General features: G+C 45.7%; 1 protein-coding gene across 2 annotated transcripts in view; it reads right to left on the reverse strand.

The window, feature by feature from the left end:
- Positions 1-18,269, reverse strand: part of COL4A6 (collagen type IV alpha 6 chain) — a 390,567-nt gene that overhangs the window by 51,160 nt on the left and 321,138 nt on the right. For both annotated transcript variants that reach the window (XM_070759516.1, XM_070759518.1), the window contains 4 exons: positions 13,227-13,397; positions 5,732-5,875; positions 2,687-2,812; positions 1,392-1,573 (listed from right to left, as the gene is read on the reverse strand). In XM_070759516.1, the coding sequence (XP_070615617.1) occupies positions 1,392-1,573; positions 2,687-2,812; positions 5,732-5,875; positions 13,227-13,397 (623 nt within the window). The remainder of the gene's footprint in view (positions 1-1,391; positions 1,574-2,686; positions 2,813-5,731; positions 5,876-13,226; positions 13,398-18,269) is intronic.

Below are 18,269 nucleotides of genomic sequence, written 5' to 3' on the forward strand. Positions count from 1 at the left end.
GGAGAAAGGAAGGAAGGAAGGAAGGAAGGAAGGAAGGAAGGAAGGAAGGAAGGAAGAAAGAAAGAAAGAAAGAAAGAAAGAAAGAAAGATGCACGGCAGGTTCACTGCCAGGTCTGGTTTTTGATTTCTTATTTGGAGACACTTCTGGCAAGCTACACTGTGCTACACAATCCAACAGCAAGATCAACAGCCACAAGAATTTCTGTCCAGGCTCCTCTCCCGCTTGTTGACCAACTGATGTGGGAGGCCCAGGGAAAAGCAGAGAAGCTGTTTCTGGGCTCCCTCCTCAAATCGTCTGCCATCATCATCCCAGAGCAGATCCAGAGTTCCTTTAGAAGCGAGTATGGCTAATCTGCTTCCACCTGATCAAAAAGAGGTGGACCAAAACTGTTCTGACATGGCGCCCAAGCACGACAAACCCTCTGTAGAGGTAGCGGGTTGCTACCGGTACGGATAAGGATGCCGCACTGATAGTGAAAGTTGAGCTGTGTGCACAGCTTCATTTCTCCTGCATGTACACACCTCCCAGGGAGATCTTGTTTCTGTGCATGTGCAGGAAGCAAAATGTTGTGAGGGGACTCGCATGCGCATGAGATTTTGCCAATTTTTTGCTTCTGCGCATGCACGGAAGCAAAAAATTGGCAAAATCTCTCGCACGCATGTGTCCCCTCACGGTATTTTGCTTCCCGTGCATGCGCAGAAGCAAAATCTTACTGGAACACACATACACCCAGGGGAAGCGAAGCTACATGCACATCACACCGGTAGTGGTTAAAGTGGCAACCCATGCTTGCTCTGTAGTTAAATGAATGATTCTTTTATTAGGAGTGCCAGCATTTCTCTCTTTCTCCCTCTCCCCTCTCTCTCTACCCCCCTATCTCTTGTCTACTACACCTCTTCATCTCCACCCCCTGCCTTTTATTCCCAGTGGGACTTCGCTAGCAGCGGTGGGTCAAGAACCAGGCCGTAGACTTCCACTGCTCTCCTTTCCTTTGCCTTCTGTGCATTCTTCTTCCTCTCCCTCATCAGCCACCTCCGGACCTGGGGGCTGCCGATTTTCCATCTGAGGGCTGATTGATGGCCCAGGCTTCACCTCTTGTCTCTATCTCTGACAGCTCCATTCCCTCTTCCCCCTTGGAGCTCTCAGGTTGACTTGATAGTTGGCCCTGACTCCTGCGTCACCTATTCATCCGATTCGGCTGTTGGAGGGGCCAGTGTCTGACAGGCCACAACAAAAACTCATACAAAGGACCCAAAGGATCCTGAATTTGGTAAAAATTCACTATGACTCCAAAAGTCTAAAAGCGGTGGCCACCATTGACCCTGCAAGTACGGTGGAAATGCTTCCCACTCAACGAGGTATAAAAAGAAAAAAATGAAAGGATACTTACACTTCCTCCAGGCATTCCAGGAAACCCGGAGATGCCAACAGATCCCTTTTGTCCCAATAACCCAGGAGAACCAAACGTTCCTGGAAAACCTGTGTCTCCTGGCAGTCCTTTCTGCCTAGATGGTGATCCAGCTCTTCCTGGAAGTCCAGGTTGCCCCCAAACACCTGGGGCTCCCTTGTCTCCTACAGAAAGGTAAAACAATGATATAGGGTGTCTACTGCTTCTTCAGAATGAAGCCTGGCAGGTTTCACTTCATCCACCATCAGTCTGTTCTGAGAAAAGTTATATGCTAATAGAGAAGAAGAGGATACAATCATTAATTTAGTTTAGTTTACTGTGTCTAATGCTTTTTCAAAAGTGCAGATTGGCAGATAGCAACAATAAAAGCACTTAGACCTACAGTACATCCACCCCATAGTGCTTTATAGCACTCTCTCAATGGTTTACAGATAGCTCCCAACCATGTGGGTCCTCATTTTATCATCTTCAGAAAGATGGAAATCTGAGTCAACCTTGAGCCCCACCAGGATCGAGCTTCAGGATGTGGGGCAGAGTTAGCCTGCATTGCTGCATTCTAGCCACTCTACCATTGAGATTTCACCTTGCCCTCCATCAGCCTATTCTGAGATAGTTATAGGGCAAAAGAGAAGATGCAATAAAAATTAAGCTTTTCATTCATCATGCTGGGTTTCTGTTTTCCAGGGGGATTAACCATAAATTCCCAGAAATGGCAGGATGGCTCTGTTCTCTTTTTGCTGTCCTCCCTACATCTTCAAAATATTTCATTTCTAGCTCCAAGTTGCCATTTGTGCTTAAATGCTGCCTTTGTGGTGGATCAATAGTAGATGCAACCCATCATCTTGATTTCCACACCCACCATTTAAAGAATGGAGTTTCTCTGTGTGTGTGTCACACATACAGCCATTAGAAGAAAGCAAGTCTCTCACAAATGGAGATTTGGGAATTCCCACCTAAGTGTAATTAAAACAGCCAAGGTCTTGGACAAGAGCAGATTTCTATAGTCTAAACTGGTTGGGAGGTGTTATTCCAATGTATCTCAAGGGCAACAGGACAAAGAAAGCCATCTTGGTCATCTATCATTGACTGAGTTAAGAGTCCCCAAACCTGGCCACTTTAAGACTTGTGGACTTCAACTTCCAGAGTTCTCTGGGATTTGAGTGAATTCTGGGAGTTGAAGTCTACAAGTCTTAATGTTGCCAAGTTTGAAGACCTTTGGTTTAAATAGGCCAGGACAAAGGTAAAATGAACACTACTGTCTAATGCCAAACACATACCTCTTGGCCCTGGAAATCCTGTCTGTCCCTCCATTCCAGGATCTCCTCTGTTCCCTTTGAATCTGAGGCCCAGACTTGGGGGTCTGAAAATAGGTGGTCCAGGAGGACCACGGACACCTCTGTCGCCTGCACAAAAGAAGAAAGAGGAACACAGCAAGATGCTTATTCTGCCAATATTGATCCAGAGAGCACCAGACATTCCTGCTTAGAGGAGGTTATCTAGATCCGGAGTTCAAATTGTCTTAATTTATAGAGCCTGAAAAGTAGTTCGCATATTACAGTAAGTGGAATCAAAAGACCAATCTCTCTTCCAAGGAATTTACTAACAGGAGTCCAATCCAGAAGAACTACCAAAAGAAGGACAATGGAGAGAGAAAAAAAAAAACAGAGACAGAGGGAGGGAGGGAAAAGAGGAGTGAGAGTGATTTGTCTGCGGGAAAGCAACTAACTTGTTTTTTAATTTATTATTAGAGTTGGAAGGGACCTTGCTGTTTGTTTATTCCAACCCCCTGCTCAAGCAGGAATCCTACACCACCTCAGTCTGATGGCAGTCCAATCTCTTTTTGAAGGTGTCAAGTGTTGGGGCATTCACAACCTCCGCTGGCACGCTGTTCCACTGGTTGATCGCGCTCACTGTCAGAAAGTTCCTCCTTATTTCGAGGTTAAATCTCTCCTTTATTCCATTATTCCTTGTCTGACTTTCTGGTGTCTTGTAAAACAGCCTGACCCCCTCCTCTCTGTGGCAGCCCTTCAAGTATTGAAACACTGCTATCTTGTCTCCCCTGGTCCTTCTCTTCGCCAGACTATCCATGCCCAGTTCCTGCAACCTTCCCTCGTATGTTTTGGTTTCCAGTCCCCTTATCACCCTGGTTGCTCTCTTCTGCATTTTCTCTAGTGTTTCAATGTCTTTTTTATAGTGCGGTGACCAAAATTGAATGCAGGTGTCGTCTAACTAGGGTATTATAGTTGTTTCAGTAGCATAGCTGTAAACTGCATTGCAAGTAGACTTTTGCAAGGACATAGGAATCAGCGATCCTTGGTCGTCTGTGAGTCTGGCTGAAGCCTGTAGAACAGAGTTCGCCAATCTTTCTGGTGGGGTGGGGGGAGAGGATGATTCCATGTGAGCGGTTGGTGCACACATGCATCCCCATGGCTTGGGCAAGTGAAGGATTCATGTGCATATGCTCCCCTGCCATTTCCATGGCACAGGTCCCAATGGCTCAACGCTTGGTAATGGGCTATGGCCTGGAGGGGGGTTAAAGACCCCTGCCCTAGACTATAAATTGAAAGCAAACCCCACACTAGCACTGATGAAGGTAACTAGTTGGGTAAGGAAACATCCTCAAAAAGGCAACCAAGCACACAGAAAACACCAATGATCCCTCAAGTCAACCATGAGCTACAAATATTCTCCTTTATTGGTACATAGAAACCAGGACATTGTGACTAAAACATCAGGTTTTGAGGAGGCTTGCAAAATAGGAGTTTGAATCTTAACCAGAGGTGGGTTCGTCCTGGTTTGCACCGGTTCTATAGAACCAGGAGTACGCACTCAGGGAAAGATAAAGAATGAGAAAAAAGAAGTAAAGGTGAAGGGCGAGGAGAAGGAGTAGAGGGAAGTAATAGAGGAGAGAAGGAGTAACAAGGTAGGAGGAGGAAATTGAGATAGAGGGAGGGGAATGTAAAGGAACAAAGAAAAACAGACTGATAAACAGGAATTGAAAATAGGTGCAAAATAGATTTTTCACTGATTGAATAAAAATGAATAAATGTGTTTGCTATTGACATATACAGTGGTACCTCGAGATACGAGTTTAATTCGTTCTGGACCTGGGCTCTTAAGTCGAGCAGCTCTTATCTCGAACGACTTTTCCCCATAGGAATTAATGTAAATAATTTTAATTGGTTCCAGCCCTCAAAAAACTCACAAAGTTAGTCTAAATTATGCAGAAAGACATGTTTTTAATGAAGAAATGTACATGTACATATAAATGAATAATGAAGTTTCTTTCACTTAACTTGTAAACTTTCTTAAACTTTTAAATTTACATATGTTCAACTTCTCTGCCACCCAATCCTGTAGGACAGAGGTCCCCAACCCTTTTTGCACCAGGGACCGGCTTTAAGCGATCAAGAGAGGAATGGGTGAATGAATGGACGGAGGGTGGGAAGGAAGGAAGGAAAGAGGGAAGGGACAGGAACAGAGGAAGGAAGCAAGGAAACTTATGAAAGGGGAGAGTAAGAGAGGAATGAGTGAAGGGAGGGAGGGAGGGAAGAAGGTGGGAAGGAGAAAGAAAAGAAGAAATAGAGGAAGGGAAGGTAAAAGAGAGAAAGAAAAAGAGCAAGAAAGAAAGCTGCAAGCACCCCCCCGAGCCCCCCAGGCCGGCTGCAACCTTTTAAAACACGCGCGCCGCTTCGCAGCTGTCTCCTGAAGCCGAACGCGGAAGTTAGCGTTTGGCTTCAGGAGACAGCTCCTTGGTGCTTGTATCTCGAATTTGGGCTTGTAAGTAGAACAAAAATATCTCTCCCCTCCCAGCTCTTATCTCGAGTTGCTCTTAAGTAGAGCAGCTCTTATGTCGGGGTTCCACTGTATTAAGGTATGTGTATTGATGTATAAATGGAAATTGTGGAGAAGAAAATTTTTGTACAAAAACAGTTAGTAAATCAGTGGTGATGTCATAGGGCCAGTTCTGTCGGTGCTGCTCTGTGTATGGCGCCATCCTTTTTTGGAATTTTTTTTTAAAAAATTTGCTGTTGTTTGCTCCTGTGCATGTGCAGAAGGTAGGTTTTTGGCACTGCGCATGTGCCACCATCTTGTTTTTCAGTACTGTGTATGCGTGGTATGACCAGGAGGAAGCGAACAAGTGACGAGGTCCATTAGAACCGAACCCTGATCTTAACATGTATTTTGGAAGGCAATTCTGAACATTGGGCAAAAGGAATCAAGTCCCGGTTTCACCATAAAACCAAGGCAGCAGATACACACTGAACCTTTCGGGTTGGGCTGGTCAGACGCTGTGCTTCATGCAAAATTTCTGGACTCACCTTTGAGGCCAGGGAAGCCAGAAAATCCAGGGTTTCCACTTCTTCCTGGTGCACCAAAGGTTCCTTTCAAGCCATCCATGCCAGGGACCCCGGGTAGTCCCGGCATACCAGGAAAACCTGTCATGCCCGTGAAGCCCTTTCCACCTAGTTTGGAACAACCAAGCATTATTCCATGCAAAGTATGCCGAGTTTTTTGGGGGAAAGAAGGATTAGAAATGCTTTAACAAGGAAAAAAAGATTGAACAGGTAGTCCCCAACTTACAACCATTTATAGCAACCATGGTTAGTCCTCAGCTTAAGATCATATCAGAGCCCAAATTTTCTGTTGTTAAATGAGATGTTCGTTAAGTGAGTCCCCTGCCCCCCCATGACCTTGTCAGGCCCAAGCTGTCGTTTGTGTTAGACTTTGGCCTGCCACAATTAAAGTAGTTCTGTGGGAATTGTGGAGGGGTGTTTGCATGAGGAGAAAAGATACTGGCCACAACAAATTCCTTCCAGAGTATTCAAGGTCACCCTTTGTTCAGCACCAGCCAGAAGTACAGGGGTGGCCCATGGATGTTGAGAGAAACTGGAGTGGTCCATGTGATGAATTTGTGGGTGTGGGATAGGGGTTGAACCTTAACCTGGGTGGAGAACTGTAGGAAAAGTTAGTATTGGTTTGGTCCCACACGGCTCTGTTAATAAATTGGAACTTGGAAGAAGGCCAAGCGTTGGACTCTGATTTATTTCTTGGATGTTTAGTGGGATGCTGACATTAAACTGATACTCATAGACTTTCTGTCACGCGAACCAAGACCCAGCATTTGAGAAAATAAATGAACTTCCACATCTTCTTTCTTTAGCATAGAGTCAATTTATTTAACAAAGCCAATTTGGATTCAGAATGTTTCATTCCAACTTAAGGTCCCTTAAGATTACATCCAGGTCAAAAGCTCATCTCCTATCCCCACACCTACAAGGGCAATCATCAGGACAAATCCAATGCAGGGATTTCTAATTCCTTCCTGTGTTCAGTACTTTGAATTCTGCGTGAAGGAATGTGTGCTATGTGGCATAATCTCTCACTCCCCTGTGTGTGTGGTTTATTTTCTTTCTACCATACTGTGTCAGGCCAGCCTTTGAATTCTCATATTAACCTGGGGCCTGACAGGCGGCCTCCCCTGAGAATAGGGGTTGCACCGTTCCAAATCATCTTACCTCCCTCCTCCAAGACCCTTTGGCTTGTTCGGATAATTTTCATGGAACTGCTTGACTAACCTATCAGCACTAATGTCCCGACTCCTTACCCAGGTAGCCTCCGACAGAGGGTACCCCTTCCAATGAATTAGGTACTGCAAGGTTCCCTGTAAAATGTGGGAATCCAAAATTCTTTTCACTTTGTAATAAGGTTCCCCTTGAATTACTGCAGGGGAAGGGGGCGGCTGTGCATGTGGCCTAACATTGGATCTGATCACCGGCTTAAGCAGGCTGCAGTGAAATACAGGGTGGATCCTCCCTAGGATTCTAGGTAATGCAAGCTGCACCGTGACCGGGTTGATTACTCTCACTATTGAAAAAGGGCCCAAGAATTTTGGACCTAGCTTTTGCTAGGCAGCCTTAACCGAATGTATTTGGTAGACAGAAAAACTTTATCTCCCACTCGAAAAGGCGGTTGGGGAGATCGGTGCTTATCTGCTTGTTTCTTGTAGGCTTGCGCTGTCTCTGTCAGCGCCTTCTTCGTGTTCTCCCACCCTCTCTTCAGCTTCTCCATCCACTCCACCAACGTGATGGACGAGGGAGGTTCTGTAGGTAGTTCTGGCATGGGAACGAAATCTCGACGACTGGTAACCTGAAAAGGAGCTAGTCCTGTGCTACTGTGTACAGAATTATTGTATGCTACTTCTGCAAAAGGCAGCAATTCAGCCCAATTGTTCTGCTGATAACTCACATAACATCTAAGGTATTGTTCCACTAGGGCGTTAGCTCTTTCTGCTGCTCCATTTGTGGGAGGGTGGAATGCAGAACTGAGTCCTTGGGTGGAACCAATGGGGCGGACGAATTCTCTCCAGAATCTGGCTGTGAATTGGACCCCCCGATCTGATATGATTCTGCGGGGGGCTCCATGCAATCTGTAAATGTGTTTTAAGAATAATTTAGCCAAGTGTCTGGCTGTGTGTAGCCCCGAACATGTGATGAAATGGGCTTGTTTAGAGAACAAATCAATGACAGTCCAAATAACAGTGTTTCCCTTGCTCTCGGGGAGCTCCACTATGAAATCCATTGCTATTTCTTCACGGGGTCTAGTAGGGTTGGCTACTTGCTGCAGCAATCCGGGGGGTTTTTCTGGGCCAATGCTTTCTGGTGGCACAGGTAGCACAACTTTTCACATAATCTTGCACTTCTCCTCTTATTCTGGGCCACCAGAACTGTCTCCGCACCAGATGCAATGTTTTCAGTAACCCGAAGTGGCCCCCTATTCTGGAGTAATGACTACTTTGGAGAATATCTAGTCGCAGGCTGGCAGGCACATACAGCTTGGTTCCCTTCCATGTCAGCCCTTCCCTCAGTGTTAGAATTTCCTTATGGTCATTGAACCATGGGTCAGTGGGCAACGCTGACTTCAGTTTGTTTTCCCATTCCCCCTTCCCTGGGGGAACCTGTCTCCTGGTCTGGTCTCGGGTGAGAACAGGTGCAGCTTTCTCCTTACTTTCAGGAGGGAGGAAAATACAGGGGATGATTGGATGTACTACTTCTTCTCTCTTACTATTGTACTGTGGCTTTCGTGACAGAGCATCCGCAATGAGGTTCTTCCCAGCTGGGATATGTTTCAGTGTAAAATTGAACCATCTGAAATATTGGGCCCATCGTACTTGCTTAGGGGAAAGCCTCTGAAGGGTCTTCAATGCTTCCAGATTCTTATGGTCAGTCCACATTTCGAAAGGAATGGCTCCGCCTTCCAGAAAATGCCTCCATGTCCCCAGCGCTACATGTACAGCAAATGCTTCCTTTTCCCAAATAGCCCACCTCCTCTCGGTGGGGGTCAGCTTCTGTGAAAGATAAGCACAAGGCAGCAACTGTCCCCTTCCATTGTCTTGTAATAGCACCACAGCTATTGCCACAACATCGCTGGTGTCAGACTGGAGCACAAACTTCTGCTCGGGGTCAGGATGTTGCTGGATGGGCTCCTTTGCAAAAAGTCTTTTGAGCCTTTCGAATGCCTTTTGGCATTCCATCGTCCACCTGATTGGCTGAGAGGGTCTGGGCTTAGTAGGGGCTGACCCAGTCTTTAGTAACTCGGTTAAGGGCAAGGCAACTTCTGCAAAAGCTGGAATGAATTGCTGGTAGAAATTTGCAAACCCTAAGAAACTCTGTAATTGCTTGCGTATGCGGGGAGCTTGCAAATCAAGCACTGCCTTCACCTTGTTTGGGTCCATCTCTATGCCTTCGCTAGATATACGGTATCCCAAATAGTCTACGGATGTCTGGTGAAATTCACACTTGGAAAGTGTCACATAGAGCTTAGCAGACAAAAGCTTCTTCAAGACTTGCCTCACCAACTTGACGTGGTCAGGGAGGTTCTGGCTGTAGATAAGGATGTCATCTAAGTACACGAGAACCCCGTTGTAGAGATGGGCATGTAGAACTTCATTTATGTACTGCATGAACAGGAAAGGGGCCCCTTTCAGGCCAAATGGCATCACCCGAAATTGGAAACTCCCTAATGGACAGTTGAAAGCAGTTTTCCACTAATCCCCTTCCTTTATTCTGATGCAGTAATAAGCCTCCCTCAAGTCCAATTTGGTAAAGTTTTTTCCTTTGGCTAGATAATTCAATAAGTCCTTCATGAAGGGGAGGGGATAAGTGTTCTGCACACATACCACATTAATTTTCCTGAAGTCAATGACTAAGCGGTAACCGCCATCCTTCTTCTCCTTAAAGAGAACGGCGGCTGCTGTCCTGGAATTTGCGGGCTGGATGAATCCCCTCTTTAAATTGGTGTCTATGAAGTTTCTCAGCTCTCCCAATTCTTTCGGTGACATTGCGTACATCCTAGATTTTGGGAGAGTTACCCCTGGCTCAAAATTTATCACACAGTCTGTAGGTCTGTGAGGGGGCACTTCATTGCAATCTTCCTCACTGAAAACTTTTCCCAAGTCTCTGTATTCCAAGGGCACCTTCAGGAGATCTGGAAGTGTTCCTTCCTTCATTGCAAATGCTGCTAAGAACCCATCTGGCTCCTCCCGGGGAGGAGATTTTCTCCTGTCAGTCTCTAGAAAAGGGTTAGAGCCCAAGGGGATGACAAGCTTACAATGCCCACCCTCCCAGGCCAAGCCCAATATAATTGGTTCTGACATCTTGGGGGCGACTATGAATCTCAAGAGTTCATGGTGCCAGCCAATCTGCAGCTCCACTAACTCAGTCAGTAGCGTAGTAGGAACTCCACCCATTAGAGAGCCGTCCACCTGCTGAAACCGAATGGGTTTAGCTAAAGGCGTGGTCTGGATTTTTAACTTCTCCACTAAGGTTTTGCTAATAAGGCATCTCGAGCACCCTGTGTCTATCTAGAGCCTGTATTTCTTCCTCTTCCCCTGTGGTCATTGCTTTAATCCTTGCTTTAATGATGAACGGATGGATGGGCTCGCTCACCATTGGGTCATCCTCTCTACTGGGCTTTTCATTCCAATTGTGCCCAGTTCCTGAAGGAATAAGAATTTCAGCTTTAGCAAAATCCTCAGGAGGGCACAGCTCTGTAGTTTGAAAGGCCCGGAGACTCTGCAGAGGGGCTTCTTCAGATCCTCTTTCTGCTACCGGGCATGGCTTGGGTTTTGGGGGAGAAAGGGGTGTCAAACAGTCTGTCCCCTTATGGCCAATATGGTCACATCAGTAGCTATTTGTTCCCTTCATAACCCCTGAGCAAGGGGAGCCCAGCTGACAAGGGAAAAGGCAGCCTCTTGAAAAATCCCTTGTTGCACTAATTGGCTCATAAGCCCTCTCCTTATGCACTTTAGGAAGTGAATTTGCCATCAGAGGAGCAGGAGAAGGGGGGCCAAGCAGGTTTTGAAATTCCCCCACAAAAGGAATGTCTTTGACATGCATGTGGGTTGGCTTTATCTCGCAATTCACTGAGGGAGTCAGCGAGGGGGATGGGAGGAAAGTCTACATTATTCATCTTTGCCGTGTAGAGAGGCAACTTCAGGGGCCATGGGGATCTTCAGGAACCCATGGGCATCTCAGTCACCCCCACTCAGGAAGATAGATTGTTTCTGGTTTGTTCATTACAGCCCCAGGACTGTCTCCCCCCTCTTTACCTTTGCAAAGTTGTCTGGTTCTGGCAGCAGAGAGGGGGGAAGGGTGCGGGAAATTCCAAACCCTTTTGCCATTCTTCAGATTGTGGAGAGTTGGAATCTTTTTGCACCCCTCAGAAGGGCAAGTTGGAATTGATAATATCACGCGAACCAAGACCCAGCATCTGAGAAAATAAATGAACTTCCACGTCTTCTTTCTTTAGCGTAGAGTCAATTTATTTAACAAAGCCAATTTGGATTCAGCATGTTTCATTCCAACTTAAGGTCCCTTAAGATTACATCCAAGTCAAAAGCTCATCTCATATCCCCACACCTACAAGGGGACAAATCCAATGCAGGGATTTCTAATTCCTTCCTGTGTTCAGTACTTTGGATTCTGCGTGAAGGAATGTGTGCTACGTGGAATAATCTCTCACTCCCCTGTGTGTGGGGGTTTATTTTCTTTCTACCATACTGTGTCAGGCCAGCCTTTGAATTCATATATTAACCTGGGGCCTGACACTTTCATCTCACCCAGCTACCCCAATTGGGGTGCTGATTGCGTCTGGGAGTGCCAACCACTTTTCCTGGCATTGGGAGGTGGGAAAGACTCAGGGGCAATAGAGAGGAAAGGACTGGCCAAGGAACCAGCTGTGGGAGATGCTGGGACCCTCGACCCTCCTCCTCTGGAGGCCACGGTTGTTAAAATCACTGTTGTTGTCATGTGAGTAAGCTGGGTGTTATGTGAATCTGGCCTTCCCGTCAATTTTGTTCGTCTGAAGGTCGCTAGAGGGGATCACACGACCTTGGAACACTGCAACAGTCATAAGTTGCCAGTTGTCTGGATTTTGCTCACGTTACCTTGGGAATGCTCCAATGGTCATAAGTGTGAAAAATAGTCATAAGTCACTTTTTTCAGTGCCATTGTAACTTTGAATGGTCACTAAATTAAGTGTTATAAGTTGAGGACTAACAGATTAACATAGTTGGAAGGATCTTACAGGTCTTCTAGTGCAACCCCCTGCCCAAGCAGGAGACCCTTATACCTGCCTCTACTTAGGATCGAACTCACAACCTCCAGAATGTGAGGCAAGAGCTCCACCTGTAGGCCACAACTGCAGGGATTCTTCACCGTGGCAAGAATGTGTTTTGTCCCAGCGATGAACCCCCCAAGAAATAGTCCCCCACACACTGCTTTAAGAAAGATTTAAGATGTAATTCTAATTTTTTAGGAGCAGGGAGGTTTGGCTTTAGAATCCAGCAAGAAAGCAAGAAATAAGTCTGTTTGGTGCCGGCTGCTAATTAAAGTCCAAAACAGAAACCAAAACTCACAGATATTTCCTTTGATCACACAGCTCTCATTAACTGACTCACTTTGAGTTGGCAGGAAGCCCGGAGATTATGAGCCCAATCCCCAGTTAGTAATTCATCATTGAAATAATAATATCCCAAGAGAGAAATCCGAGGGGACATCAGGAACATAATGAAAGTTGACTTCTGCACTGAAGTATCATGTGGCTCAACCTTAAATAGCCTAAGGGCGTGGCCAATTGTTCCACACATCTATTCATGCAGAGACCTCTTCTTGCTTAGCCACTCTTGCTTTCTGGTAACTCTGTGTACTCTGGCATCAAGAAAAGGCTCCTTTTCTTCTCCCGAGTCACTCATGTGCACCTCGAGAGGTGCAGAAGGCCCAGGTTGGCTTTCAGCCTCTGACACCACATCCTCTCCGACCTCCTTGCTATCAGACTCGGGTGCCAGGTACATGGTCCTAGGGTACCAACCCACACCCGTCTCTCGATCCTTGAGAACTGTGACCAGTTCTGTGACATGGATGGGCGACAACAGAAAGATCACAAAACAGAGCAAAACTTCCTTAACAAAACATCTCATTTAGTAATATAAATCTGGGGCTCAGTTGTGGTTGTATGTTGAAGACTGCTTGCAATCATCTTCTGAGTGCAGTCTTCCAGCTCACAGGTTCCCTGAGAGCAAATCTGGAAATTCCAACATAGATCAAAGACAGAGGGGTCTTCAAACTTGGCAACTTTAATACTTGTAGACTTCAACTTCCAGAACTCTAACATAGCTAGCTGGAGAATTCTGGGAGTTGAGTTAAGAATTCTGGAGTTAAGTCCACAAGTCTTAAAGTTGCCAAGTTTTGGGACCCCTATCAAGGGCAACAATTCTCATGAAAACTCAGAGTTATAAATTCCAAAATAAAAAATCACCTTTTGAGCCCGGAAAACCTGAAGTTCCTTCTGGGCCCCAGATACCTGGAGGTCCGGGCAATCCTCGTTCTCCAGGACGTCCTGCCAGGCCATCAAGACCTGGGAAGCCTTTCATGCCGGCGGGACCTGGTGACCCAGCATCTCCTCTTGGTCCTTTTGTTCCAGGAAGTCCTGCATGGTTCAAAACCCAAACCATCATCATGAACATTCTTCCCAAGGCAACATTCCTACCATCCTTGCACCATCTTTCAAGGGGTTAACCACTAAAGCGTTTTCTTTGTATAAAGCTAACTGAACTGCGGCCGGAAAATGAAATCATGCAGCCTTTCTAAAGCACACAAGGTTAGAAATGTAAAAAAAAAAAAAAGTATTAGTTGCCTGAGGATTAAAAGCTCTAGGAAAGCGACTGCCTGGACCAACAGATAACTGCTAACAGTGAAACCCCTTACAGTTGGGATAATTGAGGCTTATCAGTTACTATTTGGGAACTACATGACTCAGGAAAGCTTCCAAACTTCTTGGCGTGTCACATTCCCCTTGTTATTGTCATTCTAAATCACACCACACCACAGGCGGCACGCGGAGCCATATTAGAGGGCATGCAAGGTGTTGCCCTGTATCAGCTCCAGTGACCTGTGCACACTAGCCAGCTGACTTTCGGCCTTGGGGAGGGCCTTTTCACTCTCTGGAGGCTTCGGGGAAGGTTTCCTGAAGCCCCGGAGTGTGAAAAACCACCCAGCAGGCAAACTGGAAGTTCAGAAAAATGGACCTGGTTTGCCTGTTGTGCTGTTTTTCACACTCTGGGGCTTCAGCACAATGGGCAAACCGGAGGTCTGTTTTTCTGAACTTCTGTTTTGCCTGTTTGGCCATTTTTTCATCGTTCCAGTGAGGCCTGTATGCATGCACGGGGATGGGGGAGAGTTGTGCACATGTACAGAGGACAATGTATATGGGGTGCACATGCGTGGGGGGAGGGAATGGGTGTGGGCACATCACACATGCACATCTACTAGCACATGGACACACCACCTTTTGGCATGTGAACCAAAAAAGCTTCGCCGTCTCTGTTCTAGAGCAGGGATCTCCCATCTTGGCAACTTTAAGACTTAAAGCTTCATTGTCTGAGGAACTCTCTCCGTCCATCACCCTGTGGGGGGGGAGCTTCTGACCTCCTCAGAGAGGGTCCGCAACTTGAGTGTCCTCCTTGATCCACAGCTGACTTTAGACAACCATCTTTCAGCTGTGGGAAGGACGGTGTTTGCCCAGGTCCACCTGGTGCACCAGTTGTGGCCCTAATTGGACAGGGAGTCTCTGCTCACAGTCAGTCATGCCCTCATCACCTTGAGGTACAACTACTGCAATGCTCTCTACATGGGGTTACCGAGCCTTCGGAGACGGGGAGCATGCAAATCTAATAAATTATTATTAATTATTATTATTATTTGAAAAGTATTCAGAAACTACAGATTGTGCAGAATGCAGCCATGTGAGCAGTCATGGGCCTGCCAAGGTATGCCCATGTTTCTCCAGTTGGTTATGACCTATAAAGCCCTACATGGCATGGGACCAGATTACTTGCGGGACCGCCTTCTACCACATGAATCCCAGCATCTGGTCAGGTCCCACAGAGTTGGCCTTCTTCAAGTCCCATCAACTAGACAATGTCACCTGGCGGGTCCTAGAGGAAGAGCCTTCTCTGTGGGAGCCCAGGCTCTCTGGAATCAACTCCCCCCAGAGATTCGCACTGCCCCCACCCTGCTTGCTTTTCGTAAGAACCTGAAAATGTATTTATGCCGCCAAGCTGGCAGTGAATGTGTACGATACTGTAGTATGTTTCTGAATGTTTGACATTTAAATTTTTAGCTTTTAAAAATATTTTAAATTAATCATTCTGTTAATTGGATTTGGAAGTGTTTATATATATTGTTATATATTTTTATTGAAATGTTGTAAGCCACCCCGAGTCCATGGAGAGGGGCGGCATATAAGTCCAATAAATAAATAAATAAATAAATAAACTCTGGGAGTTGAAGTTCACAAGTCTTAAAGTTGCCACGGTTGGGGACTCCTGCTCTAGACAGTAGGCTGGGCTGGATTCCAGTGGAGAAAACCTTATTAATGTTAAAAGGGAAATAGTCACTTGTACATGGATGAAATAAAAATTGTGCCTGACTCGAAGAAGTCACAGCAATTGCAGCAGTAAACTGGCTGTATCTGATTTTGGAAAAGCTAAGCAGAGTTGGTTTTGGTTAGTGTTTGGATGGGACACCAATGGATAGGGCTGGACTGCAAAATTGTAACATCTTCCAGGAGAAAGCTTTGGCAATTGACACTGAGGCTGTTGCCAATAAAATTATCATCAGTATATCTATCCAGTCACTAGAAGTCAAGCTCAATTTGATCTAGCTTTTACTTTGTAAAATTAAATTTAAAAGCTGAAGCATGACTGAGGCAGAATCTAAACAATGATCTACAAAACTTGTGCTGACAACACCAGAAATAACTTTGCTGATAAAGCCAACCCAACAGGGTGGACTTTAGCTTCTGAATTCAACAGCTTGAGTCTTTAAGGTCTATATGATTTTTTTGTTTAGACAGGCAGCAACAAAAAATAATAAAAACCTAACAAGCTTTGTGCAATATCGATTAGAACAGGGATCTCCAAACTTGGCAACTTTAAGACTTGTGGACTTCAACTTCCAGACATTGCTGCCTGAGGAACTATGGGAGTTGAAGTCCACAAGTCTTAAAAGTTGCCAAGGTTGGAGACTCCTGAACTAAAACATCACTTAAAACAGCTTTCCCCAACCTTTCTGGCTTTGTGGACCAGAGGAGATGGCAGGAGGACAGGTGAATGGTTCCACGCATGCAATTTCCCATGATTTCCATGCCTGAATAAATTGTGGTAATGGGCTGTGGCCAAGGGATTGGGGACCTCTGACTTAAAAGCCACAATTTGTTTCCAGAAAAAAAATGTAAAATGTTTGCAGGTGGAAAAAAGCAACGATATAAAATTCAGTGGAAGTCCGTGCTGGCTGAGTGATTCTTTGCAAATTGAGTTGGCATTGACTCTTAGTGTCCAGACAAATGGACCTTCTCCAGATTCAGTGGCCACACAAACAGATCTTCTCCAAGATGAGAAGTCCACATGCAGCTCCCATCCTACCCTACAAATCCCTTTCCAAAAAGATGAAAGCCACAATTCTTTGCAGGGTTGAAATAAGGGGTATCACAATCAGCACACGTTTTGTAGCGAAGTAGGCTAGGCAGCTGTTAGTCCAAGAGTTTTTACGCTACAAAGCATTTGCTCTCACCTTGGCAGCCTATGTGGAGAACCCCCAAAACCAAAAGAGTGTGACATCAGAAATGGAGAGATGATGGCAAATGGAAGAGAAACATGGTGAGGAAAAACAGACAAAAACATGTGAACCAGGAAGAAAGCACAAGGCCGAGAATGAAGTTAATGATTTGGAAAATAACGGAGCTCTTTCTCTACGGAGATACTCAGTCATCCAGGTCATGATTGTCCCAAAGGGGATTCTTCAGAAGGCAACTGGATTTTCTTTATTTTTGCTTGAAGACATTTCACTTTTCATCGAAGAAGCTTCTTCGGAACAGAAGAACAGGAGAAAGCGAAAAGTCTTGAAAGAAAAATTAAAGAAGCCCCAGTTGCCTTTTGAAGAAGCACTTTCGGGACAACTGAGCTCTTTCGCAACACAGCTTACATCAAATGAATGGATGGGGTCAGTAGCAGGTTTCTACTAGTTCAATGCCATCGTAGCGGTAGTGAAAATTGAGCTGCACCTGCATCTCTGCAACTCCAGTGTGCGCACATGCATGTCCGAGCAAGATTCTGGGACAACCTTTCCCTTACTCAGACATTTCTACCACCAGCAGCTGCAGCCCAGTTTTCACCTTCCTGTCTGCTGTGGGGGGGAGGCGCACGAGAGATTTAGGTGATTTTTTGCTTTTGCGCATATTCCACGCATGTCCCCTCATGAGATTTTGCTTCCTGCACATGCACAGAAGCAAAATCTCGCTTGGACACGCATGCGCGCATTGGCGGGGACATGGAGCTTTGCACCCAGCACACCAGTGGCAGCAAGAGTAGCAACTCCTGCCTGGATGGGGTCCCCTGGGGTTGGGTGGAGAGACACAACATACAGGAAGGTGAAAACTGGGCTGCAGCTGCTGGTGGTAGAAATGTCCGAGCAAGGGAGAGATTGTCCCAAGGGTGCTTTTTCAAGAGGCAACTGGACTTTCTTGTTTTTCTTTGAAGACATTTCGTTTCTTATCCCCGAAGCTTCTTCAGCTCTGACTGGATGGTGGAGGACAGAAAGATTTATATTCCTTGCAGACAGCTGGTCATTTGCATCCTTTTGGAGAATCGTTGAGGCCACTTGGAAGTTTGTCTGGGTCATCAGGTGTTCTCAAAGACCCTCTAAAAGGATGGAAAGGATCAGCCGTCTGCAGGGAGTATGAGTTCCTTCCATTCCCTATTATGCTTGGGAACTATAGTTCTGAACTGAAGAAGCTTTTTGGATGAGAAGTGAAACATTTTCAAGGGAAAAAACAGGTCCAGTTGCAAAATGCATCTTCAGGGTGTGTTTCTGGTTGCGCAGGAAGATCACAGGATGGCACTGGACAATAGGAATGAGAATAAATGGATGGGGTGCAACTCTTCCATGGTACGGTGATTTCCTGAAATTAATGAATATGGATCATGAAAGTTAGTTGTGAATGATATGATCATGAAATGAAAAAGCTCCTTTTAGACAGTGCTCTGATCTTCAGTTAAGTTGTCAGCACAATGACCTTTCTATCTGAGGCAGATTGGTCAGTATTTTTAAAATATATATACAGTGATACCTCATCTTACGAACCTAATTGGTTCCGGGATGAGGTTTGTAAGGTGAAAAGTTTGTAAGACGAAACAATGTTTCCCATAGGAATCAATGGAAAAGTGATTAATGCATGCAAGCCCAAAACTCACCCCTTTTGCCAGTCGAAGTGCCCGTTTTTGCGCTGCTGGGATTCTCCTGA

The sequence above is a fragment of the Erythrolamprus reginae genome, chromosome 8, assembly GCF_031021105.1.
Source record: "Erythrolamprus reginae isolate rEryReg1 chromosome 8, rEryReg1.hap1, whole genome shotgun sequence".
Classification (NCBI taxonomy): domain Eukaryota; kingdom Metazoa; phylum Chordata; class Lepidosauria; order Squamata; family Dipsadidae; genus Erythrolamprus; species Erythrolamprus reginae.